The 18,816-nt window shown below is 56.0% G+C and overlaps 1 protein-coding gene across 1 annotated transcript; it reads right to left on the bottom strand.

Moving 5' to 3' along the window:
- Positions 1 to 926: 926 nt before the first annotated feature.
- On the bottom strand, positions 927 to 11,399 carry LFNG (LFNG O-fucosylpeptide 3-beta-N-acetylglucosaminyltransferase). The gene is made up of 8 exons (XM_085237115.1): positions 10,902 to 11,399; positions 5,058 to 5,106; positions 4,288 to 4,387; positions 3,944 to 4,097; positions 3,724 to 3,809; positions 3,289 to 3,454; positions 2,771 to 2,856; positions 927 to 2,659 (listed from the first exon to the last, which is right to left on the bottom strand). Exons 1-8 carry the CDS (start codon positions 11,283 to 11,285, stop codon positions 2,593 to 2,595), a joined length of 1,092 nt encoding a protein of 363 aa, XP_085093241.1. The 5' UTR covers positions 11,286 to 11,399; the 3' UTR covers positions 927 to 2,592.
- Between the last annotated feature and the right edge of the window lie 7,417 nt (positions 11,400 to 18,816).

Below are 18,816 nucleotides of genomic sequence, written 5' to 3'. Positions count from 1 at the left end.
GCACGCTGGGTGCTTTCAATTTCTTTCTTTCTTTTTTTTTTTTAATAAATATGATTTCTGTTTCTATATTTTGGTGTTTCCCCGCTTCCAGGCACTGTGCAGCCCACCCCCCAACTCCTAGCAGCTCCAAGCCGGTGGTGGGCCTCACCCATTGCAAGAAGAGGGAGGGCAGGAGCACATAGCTGGGGTTTTGCTAGAGATGGGTGCTTATGGGGGATGCTGGGCTGCCCCGGGTGCCCCACTGGGACAGCCAAGGGAAGGCACAGTGCAGAAAGGGGCTGTCCGAGGGGTTCCTGTAGCCTCTTTGCCCGTATCACCCCAATAAGGGGCCACCTGGGGGCTCTTCCTTCATCCTAGGGCTGTGGGGGTGTGTCGGGGTGAGGTGTTTTAGCACACGCTGATTTCCTGCCAGGGTGTATTTTTAGCACTGATAACTGAGAAGTTTGAGCGAAACTGGAAAGTGTGGCTCGAGACAAAAAAAAAAAAAAAAAAAGCTCTGATAGAGACGCTGGGTGAAGAGGAAGGCGGGGGACAGAGGAAGGAGAAGATGACTCGCAGATGAAAGCCGCTCGGGTTGAGCACAAACAGCGCTGGGTGAGGAAGTGGGGGGGAAGGAGGGGGGCAGAGTGATGCTGCCCCTTCTGAAGGCTCTTTCCTATGGCTGGTGCTGTATGGAAGGGGCTCTCCCCGCAGCCCCCCGCAGCCTTCCCACGCGGCCGTCCGCCCGCAGCTCTTCACACCTCCCTGCCAACAGCCGGCTCACACCTTCCCTCCCAACCCCGAGCCTGGGAAAAGCCCTTCCCGAGGTGTTAAACCCCAATAGAGCCTTTTGGAGAACGGGAAAGAGGAGATGACCCCCACTCGGTGGGTCTGTACCCGTGAGAACAGAGAGAACACCCGCACAGCACAACACACAGAGACACAGAGCCGGGAGCAGGACGGGGGTCAGCCCAAAGCTGCTTTATTGGTGACGGCGGCAGCGAATGGGTTCACGTCCCTGAGAACGCGCTGCCCACGCCGGTTCCCCAGCCCACAGCTATCGCCTTTAGACACATCCTACTTACAAAAAGCACAGAGTGACGTTCCAGATACTGGAACATATAAATTAAGGTAAGTGATAGTTACAAGGCATCGCAATTCTTTTCTTTGTTTGTTTTTTTTTTTTCTCTTTTCCTCTTTCTTAAACAGATTAGCAGAAGGTCGTTTGTCTTTTTCTTCTTTTCCGATCCACAGAAAACGTATAAAAAGCATCTTAAAATCTACATAATTCTCCATGTTGTGTTTTCTTGTTTTTCTTTTTTTTTTTTTTTTTTTTTTTTCCTTTTTATAAAAAGGCACAGTAAAAAAAATACTGGCACAATAACATATGTACAACGCACCCATTATGGGCCATTTTCACTCAGCTTTGGGTTGGAAATGCTCAGCTCCGGCTCTACCCCCCGATCCTCCCCCCAAGGGGACACAGAGGGACACAAAGAGGCATATGGGGGACATGGAGTCCCCACCCCTCCTTGCAATGGGTTACATCCATCCTTGGCTCACGGCAAACACTGATCCCAGGCAACGTTTCCCAAACTGGTTTTCCTCTGGCTGTACCTGGGAATGTGGGAATCCACTCTTGGGTTGCCCAGCAGAGCCATGGGACAACATATGACAGTGCTTGGGGGAAAAGGGGGGGCACTTGTGTTTTTAGGGTGCCCATCACACTCCCATTGCACCAAAGAGCAATGCCAGGCTGGGAAACAAACATACACACAAGTATCCCAGGTGCTCCAGACTCCAGCAGCACCCACCTGGAGGAAGATGCTCCGGCCCCATAGACTGGGGGGGGACACCCACAGGGCTCCCCCCAATGCTTTGTGCCAGGGTGTGGGGTGCCCCTGCTCAACCCAGGAGGAGACAGCAGGGAGGCACAGCAGCGCTGTGCGCACACAGCTCCGGAAAAGCCCTCCTCCCTTTTCTCCCCGTATTTATAGAAAGTCTTTAAATTGGTCTCTATAAATAGTGCATAGATTTACGCTGCTGAAAACATTTCAGCAGGATGTAGGGGGCTCCGGGGAATGGTGTGAATGCTGGCACTGGGCTTCACATTTGCTGTGGCCGTGGAGGAATGAGATTGTGTAAAACTGTGACCCTGACCAAGAAGCCGGAGCCTCGATGCTGAGACTTGGGGACTAGGAAAGAGGAAGGGGGTAGAGCCGGGAGGAGGTGGAGGGCGGGGAGGCAAACACACCAAAAACAAACCAACATCTGGGAGGAGATCAAGAAAAGCTAGGCGGGGGGGATGCAGAGCTGCGCTCCCCACGCATGGCGCGGGGCTGCCGGTGGGCAGGGGCTCACCCCGTGCCCCGGGGTTAAGTGCTCAGGACCCGTCCCCGCTCGCCATCCCCAGGCAGGGCAGGGTGGGCAGGGGACAAAGGGCCGCACAGCAGCCTTCAGTCCACACACACACATACACACACACACACACTGTGCAATACCACAGCAACGAGGTCCATCTGGAGGACCGACACACCTGCACGCACGCAGGTCCCGCACACCCGTCGGATACCGGGGAGATTCGGGACGAGGTTGGGAGGGGACACGTGTCTCCTAGTACACCACGTTGGAGGGGCACCACGGCGTGTCGGGGTACAGCAGGCAGTGCACAGAGCGAAACCTGAGGAGGAGAAGGGGGATGCTGAGCACGTGGCGGCGACGGCCAAACGGTGGCACAGCCCAAGGGAGCTCCTGCTGGGGGGGAGCAGGATGGGACCCCCCCCCATCTCACCTGGATGGGTCCTCCTCCACAGAGAAGGCTCCCTTCATGTGGATGGAGTTGCGCTTGTTTTCGAACATGCCGTAGCTTAGTGTCACCTGGGGGAAAAACACAGGGGGTCAAGCAGCTGGTGGTGCAGCCATGGGGATCAATTGAGGGCTGCAAAATTCACCCCGGTCCTGCCGCTGGGGTGGCTGAGGGGACTCTCCCTCACCACTGACTGTTTGGAAGCACATCTATCATACCATAGCTGGGATACTCACTTTGCTCAACAAGAATAGTGTGACCTCTCCAAAGGGAAGCCATCCAACAAACCTCGGATGAAATCCTCGCTGTAGGGCACTTGGTTGGGGGACGTGTTCTGAGTAACCCAGACCAGAGCTCAGCCCAGACCACCCCTGCTCAGATGGGACCTTGCTCCAGGTTCCCAAAATCCTATTGCATGCCCAATTCCCAGCGGGTAAAACCATACAAAGGTGCTGACCATCCCAACTTCTCCATCCCTCCCAGGGCCATCAGGGCAGGGTTACCTGCTTGTGGATCTCTGTCTTGGGCACCTGGTGGAGGTTCTCCAAGTGAGAGTGGAAGAGGTTGCTGCGGATGAGCTTCACGCCCAGCACGGACTCGATGATGTAGCCAATGGTGCAGTCATCGGGCAGGCGGATCTTCTCTGCGGTGCTCATGAAGTGGCCCCCACTGTGGGGAGACAAAAGGAGCTGCAGAGGAGCAAAGCCCAGGGGAATGTGGGCATCCCATGGAGTCCAGGCTCTGACTAAAAAGCAATTAGGTTTGGGGGAACGGAGGTGCTTCCCAGCTTGTTTCCAAGCCCCTGCAGAAAACCCCATCAAGGCAAAGAGAGCAAAATGGTAGGACATGTTCAAACATCCCTAAAGGTGTTGTCGCTCTTCTGTGCCCCGTTGGAACCATGCTGAGTCCCCATGGAAGAGCAATGCCAACACTCTTACCTGGCCCAAGGGCTCATCTTCAGCGCCAGCCCTCGGCTGATACAAAACCCTGCTCCTCCCGTGGCAAACCAGAAATGCACAGGGTGCTGCGAGAGAGGGGAGCAAAGGCAATGAGACCACCTCTTGCTGAAGCAAAGCCCAGCCCAAATTAAACCCAACCTCCCTCCAATGCCATGGTGTGATGATGCCTCGTGATCCCCCCATCACGTGCCCCCCTCACCATCTTGTTCTCGCTGATCCTCTCTGTGGCCTGGATGGGTCTGTCCAGGCTGGGCTTCCCGATGTAGATGTCCTGTGTGTGGGGATAGCTGGAGAGCAGCTTCACCAGCGTCCTCACGTTCACGTAGTTGTCATCATCCACATGGCAGAACCACCTGTGGCATCAGCACAACCGTGTCCCATCAGGCTGGGGCAGCTCCCTGCCCTGCATGGGCTGCCCTGACCCCATGATGAATTGTGGCCCCAAATAATGCAAACCCTATGATGAATTACAACCCCCCAAAATGCAACCCAATGATGAATTACAGCCCTGACCCCCTCCAGGCAGACCCAGGCACTCCTTACTTTCTCCCAGACTCGATGAACTTGTCATACTCCACAGCCATCTTGCAGGACAGGGCCTGACGGCTGTGCGCAGCCGAGCAGTTGGTGTTGATGACATTTCCTGAGGGAAGAGACGGGGGGGTTAAAGCCCAGTGCTGGGGTATCCTGCTCCCTCAAATGTGGATGCTTCACTGTGCACACCCCAGGTGCAATGGGAGGGATCCCAAGGGCATCCGTGAAGCCCAGTGGTCTCTGTGCCACGTTGTTTTGGATAAAGGACAAATTTGGGGGAAAAATGTGATAAAAGGCATAGGGTGAGCAAGGGACTCAGATGAAATGGGGTTGAGCCATGCACCAGGGCTATGTACAACCCTCCTGCATCACCGTGGGTGATGTGCCCCAGCCACCCTGGGTGCAAGGGCAGAGGATGGATGGAGGGGCAGGAGGGGATGCTCGTGGCCTGGCTTCTCCACCCAGGATGTGACAGCCAAAACCTCACTCTGTTCCCACTGCTTTTTCCCACAGCGGCCACCTGTTATTTGCTTGCCCAGCTCAAAGGGAATTGCTTCCCGGCCTGAAAAGGAGTCATTTGCATGGGGAGAATAGGCTGAGCTGACCCCAACCCCAGGGAGCGGCTGCCAGCTCCACGTCCCCATAAAACCCCGTGTCTACACTGCAGCATTTCGACTTCTTTCTTTTTTTTTGGCGTTCCCCTGGTCGGGGGTGTTGGGCAGGACTCCAGCACAGCCCCAGGCACCGCGCACTCAGCCCATGCACACAAAGAGACTCACGTGCTTGCTTCTTCAGCTCCTCATCCTCCCCATCCGTGAAGATGAAGGTCTGAAAGGAAAAGACAAGGCACCTTTGAGGACCAAACAGCTGAGACAGCAAGGCTCTGGCCATGTCCCAACATCCCCATGATAAGTTCTCCCTCCAGGCTAAAACCCAGGGCAGCCCCCATGATGCTCTCAGTCTTGGATGGAGAAGACTGCAAAGCACAGCACCTTCTCAGCACATCCCACAAGGAAGCAGCAGCAGGGAGCATCCCACCAGCACCCATGTGGGATTTGGGGATAGCACAGGGCGGGTGCAGCCAACAGCTCCATCCAAGCAGGGACTTCAGATCTCGTCTGGAGCAACCAACATGCACAGATGGCAATGCCAAAGCAGCTGGCCAGGTGTGTTTGCCCTCATCCCCACCTGCGTCAATAGCCCCAGCCACCTCCACAATCATAGAATGGTTTGGTTTAGAAGGGACCCTTAAGATCATCTAGTCCCCCGCTATAGGCAGGGACACCTCCCTCTCGATCAGGTTGCTCACAGCCCCATCCAGCCCTTCAACTGCCTCCAGGTAGGAGGCACCCACAACCTCCCTGGGAAATACCTGCAGGGTGCTGGCACCCATAGGTGCCCACTGACAGCCCCATGGAGGTCACTGTCTCCTGTTACCCACTGCCTGCCCGGCTGCACTCCTCTATTTACACAGCTAATTCCTGGCATATGTCACCCAGGAAAGGAGGGGCTGGGGGCTGCTGTCTGCCCTGCATTTGGAGAAGGGCGAGAAGCAGAGAATAGGGGAGCAGGAAAGGCATCGCGATCAATCAGCACACGGCAAACAAAGCTGGAGGAGAGGAACCACAACCAGCTGCCAAGCGCTATTACAAACCAGACGTGCACAAAAGGGCAGAAGAAGAAAGACAAAAGGGCTGGGGGGGAAGGCAGGAGGTGGTGGGAGGGGGACACGGGATGATGAATTCCAAGTGAGCTGGAAACTCAGTGCCACCCCGCAGGCAGCCGGCCCCAGCGGCGTGTGGGGGTTTTGTGGGTTATGTGGGGAGGGAGCGGGGTCTGCACAATAGCGGGGTGCGGGGCTGACTTTACTCAGCAGAGCAGAGTTAAGCAGGCAGCGGTGGTCATTAGCATACAGCTGCGCTGGTTAACCCGGCAGAGGGGAGAGCTGGGAGCTGCTGAAGGGGGGCACGGGGCTGCAGTGACCCTCAGGGCTTGAAAATGGAAGAGTTAAAGTTGGAAGGTAAATTCTCACAAATGCACAGCCACGCACCTGCTGGGCATCCCTGGGTTTGGGGAGATATACGCCAGCCCCGAATCCATCAGCATGGCCTCAAGCAAAGGGTTTCAATGTGGGATGGGGACATGAACCCACCAGCAAGGGGCTACGGAACAGGAAGGGCTCCAAGTAATGCACACACCCCAAGGTGCTGGGGCTGGAACATTCCCTCAGCACCCACAGCCTCTGAGACAGAACACATTTGCTGCATTAGATCAGAAGCACCATCTGTGCTACTGCACAGCTCCAAAAATAACCTGCAGAGCACTCCTCTATAAATAGGCTGTGGGGACCATTGCTTATTGCTCACCTTCACCAAGTCCTACCCAAACGAAGCATCCTCCTCCCAGCCCCTCCCCCGCACATCCCTGCAGGGTTCCCCATGTTGGTGGCACCTTGGGGACATGGTTGGGCACGCAGCCCTGTTGCAAAGAAAGTTCTTCACCTCCTGCTGCCAGGACCCAGCCAAGAATTTCAATTAAAGCCAAGCTAGTGACAGCCTTTCTCACTTTTTTCATTGATTTGTCTGCATTTGTTATAGACAAGTTGTGACCCTCCTGCACAGCTCCTGGACCAGGAGCTGTCAGTAGGGCCAGAAAAGAAGAGGGACCAGAGCACCCGTCCCCACGTGATAGGGAAGAAGCCCCATTCTGACAGCAGTGGGAGCTGGCCCTACAGCCCAAGGATGGGGAAGAAGTTACAGGTGGGACACGATCACCGAGTTCAAGGGCTATGCTGGCCCCTGCTTGGCTGAAACTGAGTGAAACGCGGCCAGAGTTGCACAGCTCAGCATCCCAGAACAGGATTAGTGCTATCATAATGAATACTCTCAGCATCCCCACCCCACAGCACAGCCCACAGAGCCACAACTCAACGAGAGCCACAACACTGATCCACACTAAGATGGGACACTGCAGCCCTAAGTCAACACCACCTCTTGGCCCACGTGATCCCCATTCCCCACTATGGTGCTGAACAGGTCCAAGACCTCTCACATCCCCACACAGTTAATTTTTCAGGGGAGCAGAGGGGAGGAAGGGCCCGCTGGCGGCACGCTGCCTGCCCAGAGCCCCTGCCCCGGGACTTACAGGAAACCTCATTGTTCTCAAAAGTGCAACTTCAAGAAACACAGGATGCCAAAGCCCCACCAAACAATAGCTGCCCCCGCTGCGCCCAGCCCTGCACAGAGGTACCCCAAGGGTCCCTGCAGCCGGGGGATGCGTCAGCCCCAATCTGTGAGCACAGGGCTGGAGTCCCCCAGCCGCCGCCACCTCTCCCCTGGGGACAGTGTTTCTTTAGGTTTTGCCACTCTCCCCTCCATTTCTCCTTTCGCAGTGACTCATTTCCCCTCTGCTGGGTGAGCTCGTGGGTTTGCTCTGAGCTGTGCAGAGCATCCTACGGGCCAGGCAGAGCTGAGGGCAGGCAGCCTTCCTCTTCGTGCCACATTGCACAGTGCTCCAGAAGGGCTGGCAAAGGTGACACATCACACCCACCCTACCTTCCTCCCCTGCAAAAAGGGGAACCTCAGCCCCGTGACCGCATAGCGCACCAATCCTGCACCCTCCCCACATCTCACTTCCCTGTGCTAGGAGCAATCCAGCCCCCTCCAGGAGGGCTCTTTCACCTCTTTTTCTCCCCCAAAGGAGAAGAGAACCAGCTGCTCACTTTGGTGGGTTGACAGCAGCACAGTGGTGCCGTGCCTATCACCAACTCTGTGTCCAGATGGGCTCTGAGCTGGCACAGCCCTGCAGAGCACCATCCTGGCAAGAGGCTGAGGGCCCTTCCTCCCCCTGGCTCTTCACAGTAAGGAGGAAGAATCCTCCACTGTAATTTTAAATGCTATAATTTTTTAATAACCTCCGTGCAAACAATGAGCTCATTGTGCAGCCAGGGTCCCCCGCCCTCCCGCCTGGCGCTACACGCACGCCACACTCTTATTGACAAGGACGGCAGCATCGTTATGGGCGGGCAATTAACGGCCCAGACAGTGCCTGTGGCCCTGCTCGAACCTCTCCCTAAAGAAAAACCCACAGGGGCTGCAAAGGGAGGGATGCACACGCATGAACTGAGCTTAGCTGTGCTCAGCACAACCCAGGACTGGGGGCACTGAGCAGGACCAGGTTTGGCACTGACACCACCCCACCCCAACAGGCACCTAAGTGGGACACGTGCACTTCTCCCCCAGGATGGGAACTCTGGCCAAGGTGCTAGAGAAATCTGGGCTCCACCACCAGAGGAGCGTGCTGTCTGGAAGGCAAATGCATTCCTCTGCGCCGGGAGCAGGAATTTTTCAAAGCCCGCAATTATCGCGCTTTGCTGGGGGAAGCGAGCGGCTCCCACGCAGGTGGGATGGGATTGCAATGGGATGCCAGCCCTGCCTTGGCTCCCCGTGGGCAACATGGCGTGTGCCGAGCACCCGCTGCCCTGTGTGCCCCAGGACTGGGATGTTTCTTAAGCAATTCTGCTATGGCAGGAAACAGTGGGTTTGGATGGTTTTTTGGATGGCTTTTTGGATGTTTTTTTGATGGTTTGGGCTCGCTGGCTCCAGGATTTCTGCATGAAGGCCACTTTCCTCCCTCTTCTCTTTCAAGTGTAGTTTCCCCAGGCTGCACTCCAACATCCTAAGGATACAGTACTGAGACAACTGGGAATGTCCCCCAGAGCAAGGACGGGAAAACCCCATAACTCTTCCCCAGGGCTGCCTGTCCTCAGCCTTGGCTGCATTGCACAGAGCAGACTGAGCAGGGAATGGGGTTCTGCGCTCTGTGCAGAGAGAGGCAGGAAGGAGAAGGGGTGCCCGCTGCCCTGAGAGCACTGTGGTGCAATGGGCCAGAGCACAGGAAACGGGGCCTATTGTAGGCAGAACAAAGGGCGGCCAGGAGGAACACAATAGCTATTCCCCCTATCTGCCAGGGGCAGGCTGTAGGTACCTGCCAGATTTAATCCCTTCTTGCAAAGGAGGAGGTTTGGAGGGGGAGAGACGCTGCACCAGGGAAGGAACTTCTCCTCAGCACACTCAAAGTGAGACGGGCTTGACTCAGAGCCAGAGAGACGTTGGAGCCCACCACAAACCACAGGGCACAAACACCCATCCCCAACCAGGAGGTGATGCAGGTGGGATGGGGAGGAGCCGCACTGCACCGACACCAAAACATGTCCCCAAATCTGGAGGAGCCCAGTGTGGACCCAAGCCTGAGGAGCCCCAAAGATTCCCAAAGGCAGAGGTTGGGACAGTGCAGGAAGCACATAGCCAACAACAGCAACACGGGATGCCCCTGCAGGAGCTGGCGGTGCCGGCGGCTCTCACAGTCCCTCGTCCTCAAGTGCCACACAAGGGCCATCACTCAGCGCGCGGCTGTCGGGCGGGCACCTCACGGGCTGCAGCCCCCCTGGCTTCGTGGCCCTCATCTCTAGGCAACCTGACCTGAACACGGCCGGCTCCGGCTCCCCCGTTCCCATGGAAAGTGCCACACAAGAGGCTGCGAAGCCTTTTCTCTGCGCCGGGAGAAAAGGGGCTTTGTTAGCGTGCCCAGGGGGACAGCGTGAGAGCCGAGGCGCGGGGCTCTGGGAATCCAAACGGACAAACGGAGCAAAACAAAGAAAAAAAGAAAAAAAAAAACCCCAAGAAGAAAGCCGGAGCTCACTGGAAGGGGGGGCGGGGGGCGAGAAGAGCAGCCATTCCCAGGATCAACTGTAGGTGCTCAAAGAGCATTCGCTCCCCCCCATGCCCCTCACCGCTCTCCACCCCCTTCGCAGTGACAGCGGAGCATAATAGAGGTTTCCATTAAATAACTGCACCAGGGAGGGAGGCAGAGCCGCTGCCAAACCCTGAGCAGAAAGAGGGAAAAGATCCCCGGGGATAAAACGCGGTAAAACACATTAAAGGGAAAATAATCTATGGTGCTCGGGGCGGCCGGCAGGGCCCGACGCAGCTGAGGAAGGAGGCAGGGACCCGTCGGTCCCAACCGCCGCCACTTCGGGCTTCCGACAAACAGCGAGAAGCTGAGCTCCGGGGCAGGAGGAAACACGTGAAGACAGTCGGATGAGGAGGTTAGGACCGGGCTTCACTGGCTCGGGAAGCTGCCTACGGCTAGGAAAAGTGTCTTAAGAGCAGATGGCCAGGCACATTTCCTAAGGAAATGCTGCTTTTTTTTTTTTTTTCCTTCTTTCTTGTAAGTTTGGTTTCAATACTTGAAGGACAGCGAGAGTGTCAGCCCGTGCAGACGGCAGGGTGCCGGGGAGGCAGGACTGGAGCCCCCAGTGCTGCCCAGCTCCTGGCACGGCCCTAGGAAGGGGGGAGAAGAGGGGGGGCGGGGGAGGGCCCTGCACCATGCCTCAGTTTCCCCAGGGGAAAGCTGCGGGAGCTCAGAGCTTTTTGGGTCTGACCGCTCAGTGAGGGGCGGCCAAGCTCCTTCCGTCGCTCCCTCTTCCCAAAGCCAGCCCGCATCTCTCCCCCTCCCGAAAGCCACCAACCCGATCTCGAAACCCCCCGGTAACCCCGAGGGGAGTGCAAAGAGGAGACTGGCAGCGGCGCGGACTCGCCGGCACCTGCCGGGCGCGACCTTACCATGTCGCGGTTGCGGGAGATCCAGGTGTCGAGCAGCAGCTCCAGCCGCGCTTTGTGGAACTTTTTGGTGGTTTTGACGGCGATGAAGACGTCGCGGGGGGAGATGTCCTCGGCTGGCGGCCGCGGAGGGCTCGGCGGGGCGGCGGGCAGCTCGCGGCGTGCCCGGCTCAGCCGCCCAAAGTAATCGGCGAAGCTGCGGAGGCCCGGAGCCCCCTGCCCCGCCGGCCGGGCCGCCCCCAGGCTCTGCAGCGCCCGCTGAGCCCCGCCGGCCTCTCCCCGAGCCAGCCCCGGCCTGCCCGGCGGCTCCACCATGAGCACCAGCAGGCAGGTGAACATGGAGCCCACGAGGGACAGGAGCAGCTTCCTCCCGCAGCTCTTCAGCATCCTCCTCCTCCTCCTCGCTGCCACCTCCACCGCCCGGCCCCGCTCCGCGCCGCCACCGGCCGCGTTCCGTCCGCACCTCCGCCGTCCCCCGCCGCGCCGCCGCCGCCGCCTTTAAACTGCCCCCGCCCCGCCCGGGGAGGGACCGGCGCCGGCACCGCCCCCACGTGTGGCCGCGGGGCGTGGGCAGAGCCCCATCCCCATCTCTCCATCCCCATACCCATCTCTCCATCCCCATCCGCATCCGCATCCTCATCCCCATCCTCATTCCCATCTCCATCCACATTCAGAGAGCCCCAGCCCCTCTCACTGCCTGCCCCGCTCCAGCTGCTCCCTGCCCATGGGTCATGTCCTGCGTGGATCCCCCCCATGTCCCTTTCTGGTAGGTGGGTACTGCCCACTTCCCTTGCCATCCCTCTGAGGTGTGGGATGGGAGCACAGTGATCCCCACTTGCAGATGAGCAGAATTTCCCTAAGCCTCACACACAGCTGTGTCCATCAGAGCACTGCTCAGACTGACCAGCATCCAGGCTGGCTTAAAAAAAAAAATAAAAAAGAAAAAAACAAGTGGCACTTCTCTTGTTTCCCCCAAATGCCAAGTTCAGAAGGAAGCCCGATACCCCCTGCTCGAGCAGATCTGGCTGACCCTATGCCGTGTGCTATGGAACCCATGTGACAGGCAGTCCCACGATGCAGGCTGAAAATGAACCCTTTTAAGGTGCCCCCACGGCTGCCAGCCATGGCAACGATGCTGTGCTGATGAGATGCTGTGTTTCCAGAGAGAAGTGGGGGCTGAAGGGAAATGGTGGGCTGAGAGCTGCTCCAGACTCTTGTGCCACCAACCTGCTCTATTACTGACACCAACAGCAGGGCCTCTTTTCCCCCTTATCCCAGGCTTGGGGTTTTCTCTCCCACTGTGTGTGCTGAAGGGAGGCAGATTGGGGTTTGGGCCTGGGCTGCTCTGCAATGCCATAATCAGGGGCTGCCGCATTTTTGGGCAGGGCCCTTGTCCAACTTGCATTTTTCCTGCCGTCACGTGCTCCATTCATCTCTGGCACTGCATAAACAATGCTATAATACCAGGCAGGACGAAGCAGGGAGGCTGCTTCCTCAGGCAAGCCCCAGCATTGGCCTTCCCCTGCTTTTGGGATATGTATCACCCTGCTCAGCTCTCTAACACTGTACCCATGGCCAAAAGTGCTGCAGAAGACTGTAAGCATAGCTTTGGAGTTGTATGGCACTGCCTGTGGCTGAAGAGGGACACGTACTGCCGAAGAAGTGTCCCATAATAAAGGTAAGCAAAAAAAAAAAAAAAAAAAAAAGAAGCAGTTGGACCCTACAAACACAGGAACCAAATCCCACACTTGCCACTTCCCACTACTGCTGAAGCCCAGCCTTTGAGCCTGTTTTCTTTTCCTCGTCTCCTTTTGTCTCCAACCCGATGGCACAGCAACTGCAGCTTGAGAGGCAGCTGAAAAGCCCGAGCAGCAAAACCCTGAGCAAAGAAAGAGCGCCTTTCTCCAAGAGCCAAAAGGGGAGGACACGCACTTGTCCCCCGACAGCTGCTCACAGCCCTGGGGTGGCTGGGGACACGCACTGCGGGCAGATGTTGGGGTCCCGGTCGGTGCCATGGGGTGGGTGACAATGTGGGCTCTGTGCACCCAGAACGCTGTGCCAGGGGCTGAAAGCCACCGTGTCACTGGCATAGGGGTCCCCTGGGGCCAGTCCTTATCTAATTCCTGGGCTGGCATGCTGCAGTGCTGGAGGAAGGCTTTCTTTTGTTGGCACTGCCCCGCTGGAGCGCAGCTCCCCGGGGATCAGCTCTGTCCCTACAGGTTTCCTATCCCAGAACCTGGCCTCCTTGATCAGCCCTCACCCAGCATGGGCATGTCTGCAGAAGTGGGACGATGGGATGAGCGGTACCCAAAGGGACAGGGTGATGGGGTGAAGAGATGAGAGGTCTCCATGGGAACCTCGTTGTGCAGTTCCAAGCTGAGCAGCCAGACAGGAGGCAGAGGCACCACACCAGCTCTGTCCCACTGCAAATAAACCCCACCAAAACCCCACATTGATTTTCCCTGGCTGCATTCACCCCGTACCAACCCAGAGCAGGGGCTGGTGTGGGCCATCTCTCTTTCAGCCACACCATGGGATTAGGTTTCTTTAAATTGGTTTAAACCCTCTGCATCACCTCCCCTGCCGCAGCCTGACCCCGGTGCTCGATAGGTGGTCCCTAAGAGGCTCACAGCTTCTTGGGGATGTTAAAAGGGGTAAATAAATCCCCCATAATAAAGTGCTCAGGTCATCAGGGAGAAGCACAGCACTGGAACTGTGGATTGCTTTGAGATTGTATCGAAAAAAAGGAGTTATAAGTTTTGTTGGACACAGACTTCACCACGATCATGGTGTTGTGGGAATTTAACAGAGTTTGGCCCCATGCATTGGGATGTGTAATGGAGGAGGAGGAGGAGGAGGGCGGCTTGGAGCCACGTTGCTGCTGCCCACCCCATTCCCCACCTTTTTTTTTTTTTTCTTTTTCTTTCTGGGATTTTCTGACAGCACAAAAGAGACTTTGCATCAATTACTGGTAGGAAGCCGGCAGCGTCCTACAGCAGAGTTCTGTGCTGCCAGCCTGGGTTTGGTTAACTTCCCATTGTGTGCACCAGGGAATGGGCAGTGCTATTCAGACCCAAGGCAGGAGTCATTTTTTGTTCACATATTGGGGTTTCCTAACTCCTCTGTGAACATAAAATCTCCCCACCCCACTGTAGGGCAGTGCCATAGGTGAATGCTGAGCTGTCCCCATCTCTAACATTGGCGGTCCCCAGCCTGTGGGTGCTGAGCTGTCTCTGTCTCCATCCCTGGCTGTCCCCAACCTCCTCCGGCTCCAACGACCCAATCTGAACCCCACGACCCTTCCACAGCCCCAGACCCAAAGGCTTCTCCCTCACCCCTCGGGTCCCCTCGGGTTTTGGGGACAGGGCGATGTGCTCAGGGAGCGCTGAGATCCCATGGGGCCGGGGGTCTATAGAAATGCAAAGCGTTATTATTTCCCTGGGCTGAAGCAGAGGCCTGAGAAAGGTTGAGTGAGAGAGGCAGCGAGCGGGGAACAGCGGGGGATTTAGATCCTGAAAGGGAGAGGGGGAAAAAGCGGGCGAAGAGCCCTATTGTGTGACGGGCAGGGGGGGTCACGAGTGAGTTAAACTGGTTAATGTATTGGAGCAGCTTCCTCCGAGCTGCTGGGGAAAAGCAGAGCCCTGCAACAAAAGGCTGGGGGAGCATTCTTGTGGGGAAAGTGGGCTCTCTTTAAAAGGATTTGATTTCTTTTCTGTCAGTTGAATGGAATTTGGTGGTGACTCCTTCAGGTCTAAGAATTTCGGGCTTTGGTGGTGGCGGGAGGGGACAGTCCCCCCCTCATCTCCATCCCACATTCTTCTCCCACCAGAGCCATTTCCAACCCCACTGCCCCCAGATCAAGGCCCCGTTGCTGGGAAGGGTTTGAGGACTCATGGACACACTGGAAGAAAGGCGGGGGCACAGGAGGGTGGACAGCATAGCTCCTCGTGCTCACCGTTCAGCTGGGCAGAGGGGAGATGAAATGGGGGGATACTCACTGGGCCGATGCCCCTCCTGGGGCTCCATGGCCAGGGTGTGTGGTGTGCTTTCCTTGGGGGAATTGATTTGTTGTGTTACAAATAAAGGTGAAAATAGGCATGGAAGGGGGAGTGCCCTGAGGATGAACAGACAGACAGACAGACGGAGCTCCCAGCTCACACCAGTGCTGGTACCTCGGTACCCCCAAGTGGATGCATGGTCCTGGTATTCCTGTCCCTAGGACAGCAGGTCCAGAGCTGTCCTTCTCCTCCACCTCCACACCTACCCCAATAAATCTCCAGATCTCCTCCTCCCAGGCTCCCTCATGATGGACAGGATGCCATCCTCCCCTTCCCTCTCACAGCCACCTGCACCTCCAGGTCCCCCAAACCTGATGGTGCAGAAGGATCCGGGATCCTTTTGGCTCCTTGCCCCAAGCATCCCCACCTCTGCTGCTCCCCAGGGAAACCAGGGCTGCCTCAGAGCTCCTGCATTCACACACATCAGATATGTGTCACCCTGCTCCTGCACTCTCACCAAAGCTATTTCTAACCCCTGGGGTATGTGGTTTCTCTTCAGGCTCCCACAGCTCCTTGGCTTCTGCATCACCCCGTTGCCGAGCACTTGCAAAATTCACCCACCACTTTCCCTGCCTTCCCTTGGTGGTCTCTGAGAGCCCCTTCCCCAAGTCCCACATCCCCAGGAAATCTCTTGCTCCTTTCCCACCTCCCCCCCAGCAAAGGGGATTAAAAACCACAGTTCATTTTTCATGTGATGTTAGCATAAATTGGAATTTCGCTGCTCTGGTTTCCGGGAGCCAAAGCTGAGAGGGTGGTATGAGAGCGGTGCGGGGCAGCGAGGAGGAGGGGGGGGAGGTGGGAAGTGAACAGGGAAAAGGAGTTGGGGGGGGGGGAAACTTGCGGGGGTGTGGACAGGATTAAAACATCCCATTAGAATTTCTGTTTTTGGAAAGCTCACAAAAATGTTGACATGCAGCATGACTAACATAGTGCAAATGTCAGCCCGGCGCTGCGAACGGGGGCCCTCGCTCTCCTCCCAACACCGTGGCCCCCTTTTAAGGCAAAAACATACAATGAACGGCACAATGGCCAAATTCCAGTGAGCAGCGCTAATTGTTCCTCGCTCACGTCGGGCTAATTGCTGCTCTGAAACCATTCGTGCCTGGCCTGGATCCCATGTGCTTTTACCCTTTAATTGGGAGCCGGGGCTGGGAATTGGGATGAGAAAAAGGCAAGCAGGGGCTGGGTGCCCCGGCGTGGGGATGGAGACGTGCTGCCTCCCCCATAGAGCAGCCCGGCCCTGTGCCAGCCCTGTGCAGGGCTTGAGATGTGCAGGGGGGCACTGGGATACTCTGGGTCCTGGTGAGCCTCGTGATGGAGAAGCATTGGCAGCAGCGAATGCTTGCAAAGAACACCTTCATCCAGCTGCTGGGGGTCTGTCCCAGTGGGGTGCACACAATGGGGTGATGCACAAACAAGGGGGTGTGTGCAGCTCATCACCCAGTGCTGTAATTAGAAGGTCTGTCCCTTTGCAGACAGTGAGTTCAAAGCTTGATCAGGGGAACAATAGAAAGGCAGGAAATGCCTTACAGTGGCTGCCTATTGTCTTCCACCTTCTAGGGGAACTGGAAGTTTAACTATAGTCTTCCTCTTTCAGGTATTCCTCTAGGATTTAGCCCTCAGAGGATGCGCCTGGACCACAGCATCGTCCTGGTGCTGGGCTCCATTGTTCTGAAGAATGTGCACGTGGTTTTCCCCTTGAATAGCTCCTCCGAGACCCATGAGGGCCCCACATGGCCAAAGGGTTTGCTTGTGTGGACACCAAAGTGCATAGCCCAGTGGCTCAGGGGGCTCAGCACAATCATTTCAGATCGGTGTGACAAGCCTGGGGATGAGGGATGTGCTTGGGCTCTGCATCCCTCCCAGCACACGGCTCTCAGCTTTCAGGTCTCTAGAACACGGGCAGCATTTTGACCAGCTGTGAATGAAGGGCAGAGATCAGCCATGAACAGAGGAAAAAAACATCCAGGACAGAGAACCCCAAACTTCCAGGGTTCCCCAGCAAATCAGCATAGCAAAGGCAATCTTTGTGTTTCCATGAAAGCTTTTAAGTGCACACACAGCCTGAGGACAAGGATGTTGTCAGACACTGGAATTTACAGCAGCAATTTATTCAGAAAAAAGGCTCCAGGTGAAAAGGACTGAGACTTGAAGAGAGGAAGAATTCTTCATAGACGCAAGTAGAATACTTATAAGTCAGTATTTGTTCTTGCCGTCTTTCAGCCCAGCTGCTCCAGGACTGCCTTGTTCAGAAGAACTCAGAACCACTTAAACTTCATTAAAAATGTATTTTTAAGCCTCTGGGGAGTTAGCCTGTTATGACAAATCCTTCCTTCCCTTGAAATCCACCCATGCCATGGAATGGCCTCGTGGTGGCCAACCAAGAGCAGATGATCCTTTTGGGAAGAGAATATTTTCAGCCCCAAATGTAGAGAAGCCAGAACAAATCCACGTAGCAATAAGAGGAGAGTTCAGAACATTTCTTTCCATGTTCTCGTTCCCATGTTCTTGGTCTTGGATACTATCGATCCCGGGATACCCAAGCCCCACTAGTGCTTCTGCCTCCGTGTGCTGGAACCTCCCACCAAGGTGCCCAGTGTGCGGTGGCCATTTGGGGGTCTGAGTGTTCCCCTTGGAATTACTCTCCCATATGTACAAGCTCAGTGCAAAGAATCCAAGCAGGTGATGGGGAAAGATGTTCCCACCACCCGGAGCCTTCAGACGTGGATTTCTTTGCACAGAGAGGAATCCAAATCAAAATACTGAAGGAGGCATCGTGGGGCTCGTGGGCAGACTGTGCCACCAGCTGTCTGGAGCCAAGGTGCAGGGGGAGTCCCATGGGCTGGGAAACCACGGCAGAGATCCATGCTGTCATTCTGTCACCTGGGGAGGGATGATGTCAGTGGCTGTTCCAAAAGTCTGGTAGCAAAACGCAAGGAAACTCTTTATTGCCACTCCCTGCAGCTTGAAAAGGTTCTTATCAGGAAGGGTGGAGGCAACGTGGTTTGTACTCTTGGAAGGGACAAGGCGTCCTCGGCAGAGTGATCGCTGCTCTCACTGCAGCCTCTGTCCTGCGCCCCATGAGTGTCCCCTGTTCCCTGACCTCAAATGAGCACACCTAAAAATGACAAGGGCATTTCTTTTGGATTTATCTCAGGTGTTGTCCAAACAGGGAATGAGCAGCCATCCCCAGCTGGGAACCACTTGTGTGTGAGTTGTCCCCTCTGCTGGAAAAAGAAGTTTAGCCAAAAAGGAGCTCTCCTGGTTTGTACAGTCACAATAATGTGGTTTTTATTCTGGAACAAGCACAGAGCCTTGTGCCGAGCAGGGAGCAGCCTGAGGGCTGGGCACCTACAAGCTGTCATTTCCTCCAAGCTCAAACCAGGGCAAATGCAAAAGCCAGACTCCAGCCTCTATCACAGGCAGGTGTTCCTCAGGACCATACTGCTGGTGCATCCCCAGGGACACAAATCAGCAATGCATGGGGATAAAGGGGTCCCGAGATGCTCACTACCACACTCTCCCCTTGTGCTGCGTGCCTGTCCCCTCTCTTTTAGGTTTAAACTCCTGACATCTCAATCCCCAGCCTGATGGAGTGCGTGGCTGTCAGCTCTGCCCACCCTAATCCGCTCATGGGGCTCCTAGGAGGGCTCTCAGGAACCATGGAGGAGGTTTCTCCTTTTTCACATCTAGGAAATTCAAGAGCCGGTTTCACATTTGTTTTTCTTTCAAACTTGAGGCTTTGCAGATATTAAAATATAATCCAGGAAGAATTTGTTTTGTAAGGGAACAGTGTGGGATCACCAAGGGGAGAGGGGTCATGGGGGAGTGCTGGGAGGTGGGGGAGCAAAGGGATTTTC

The sequence above is a fragment of the Meleagris gallopavo genome, chromosome 16 (genome assembly GCF_905368555.1).
Source record: "Meleagris gallopavo chromosome 16, MGAL_WU_HG_1.1, whole genome shotgun sequence".
Taxonomy (NCBI): Eukaryota; Metazoa; Chordata; class Aves; order Galliformes; family Phasianidae; genus Meleagris; species Meleagris gallopavo.
This window is presented reverse-complemented; position numbering and strand designations above follow the sequence as displayed.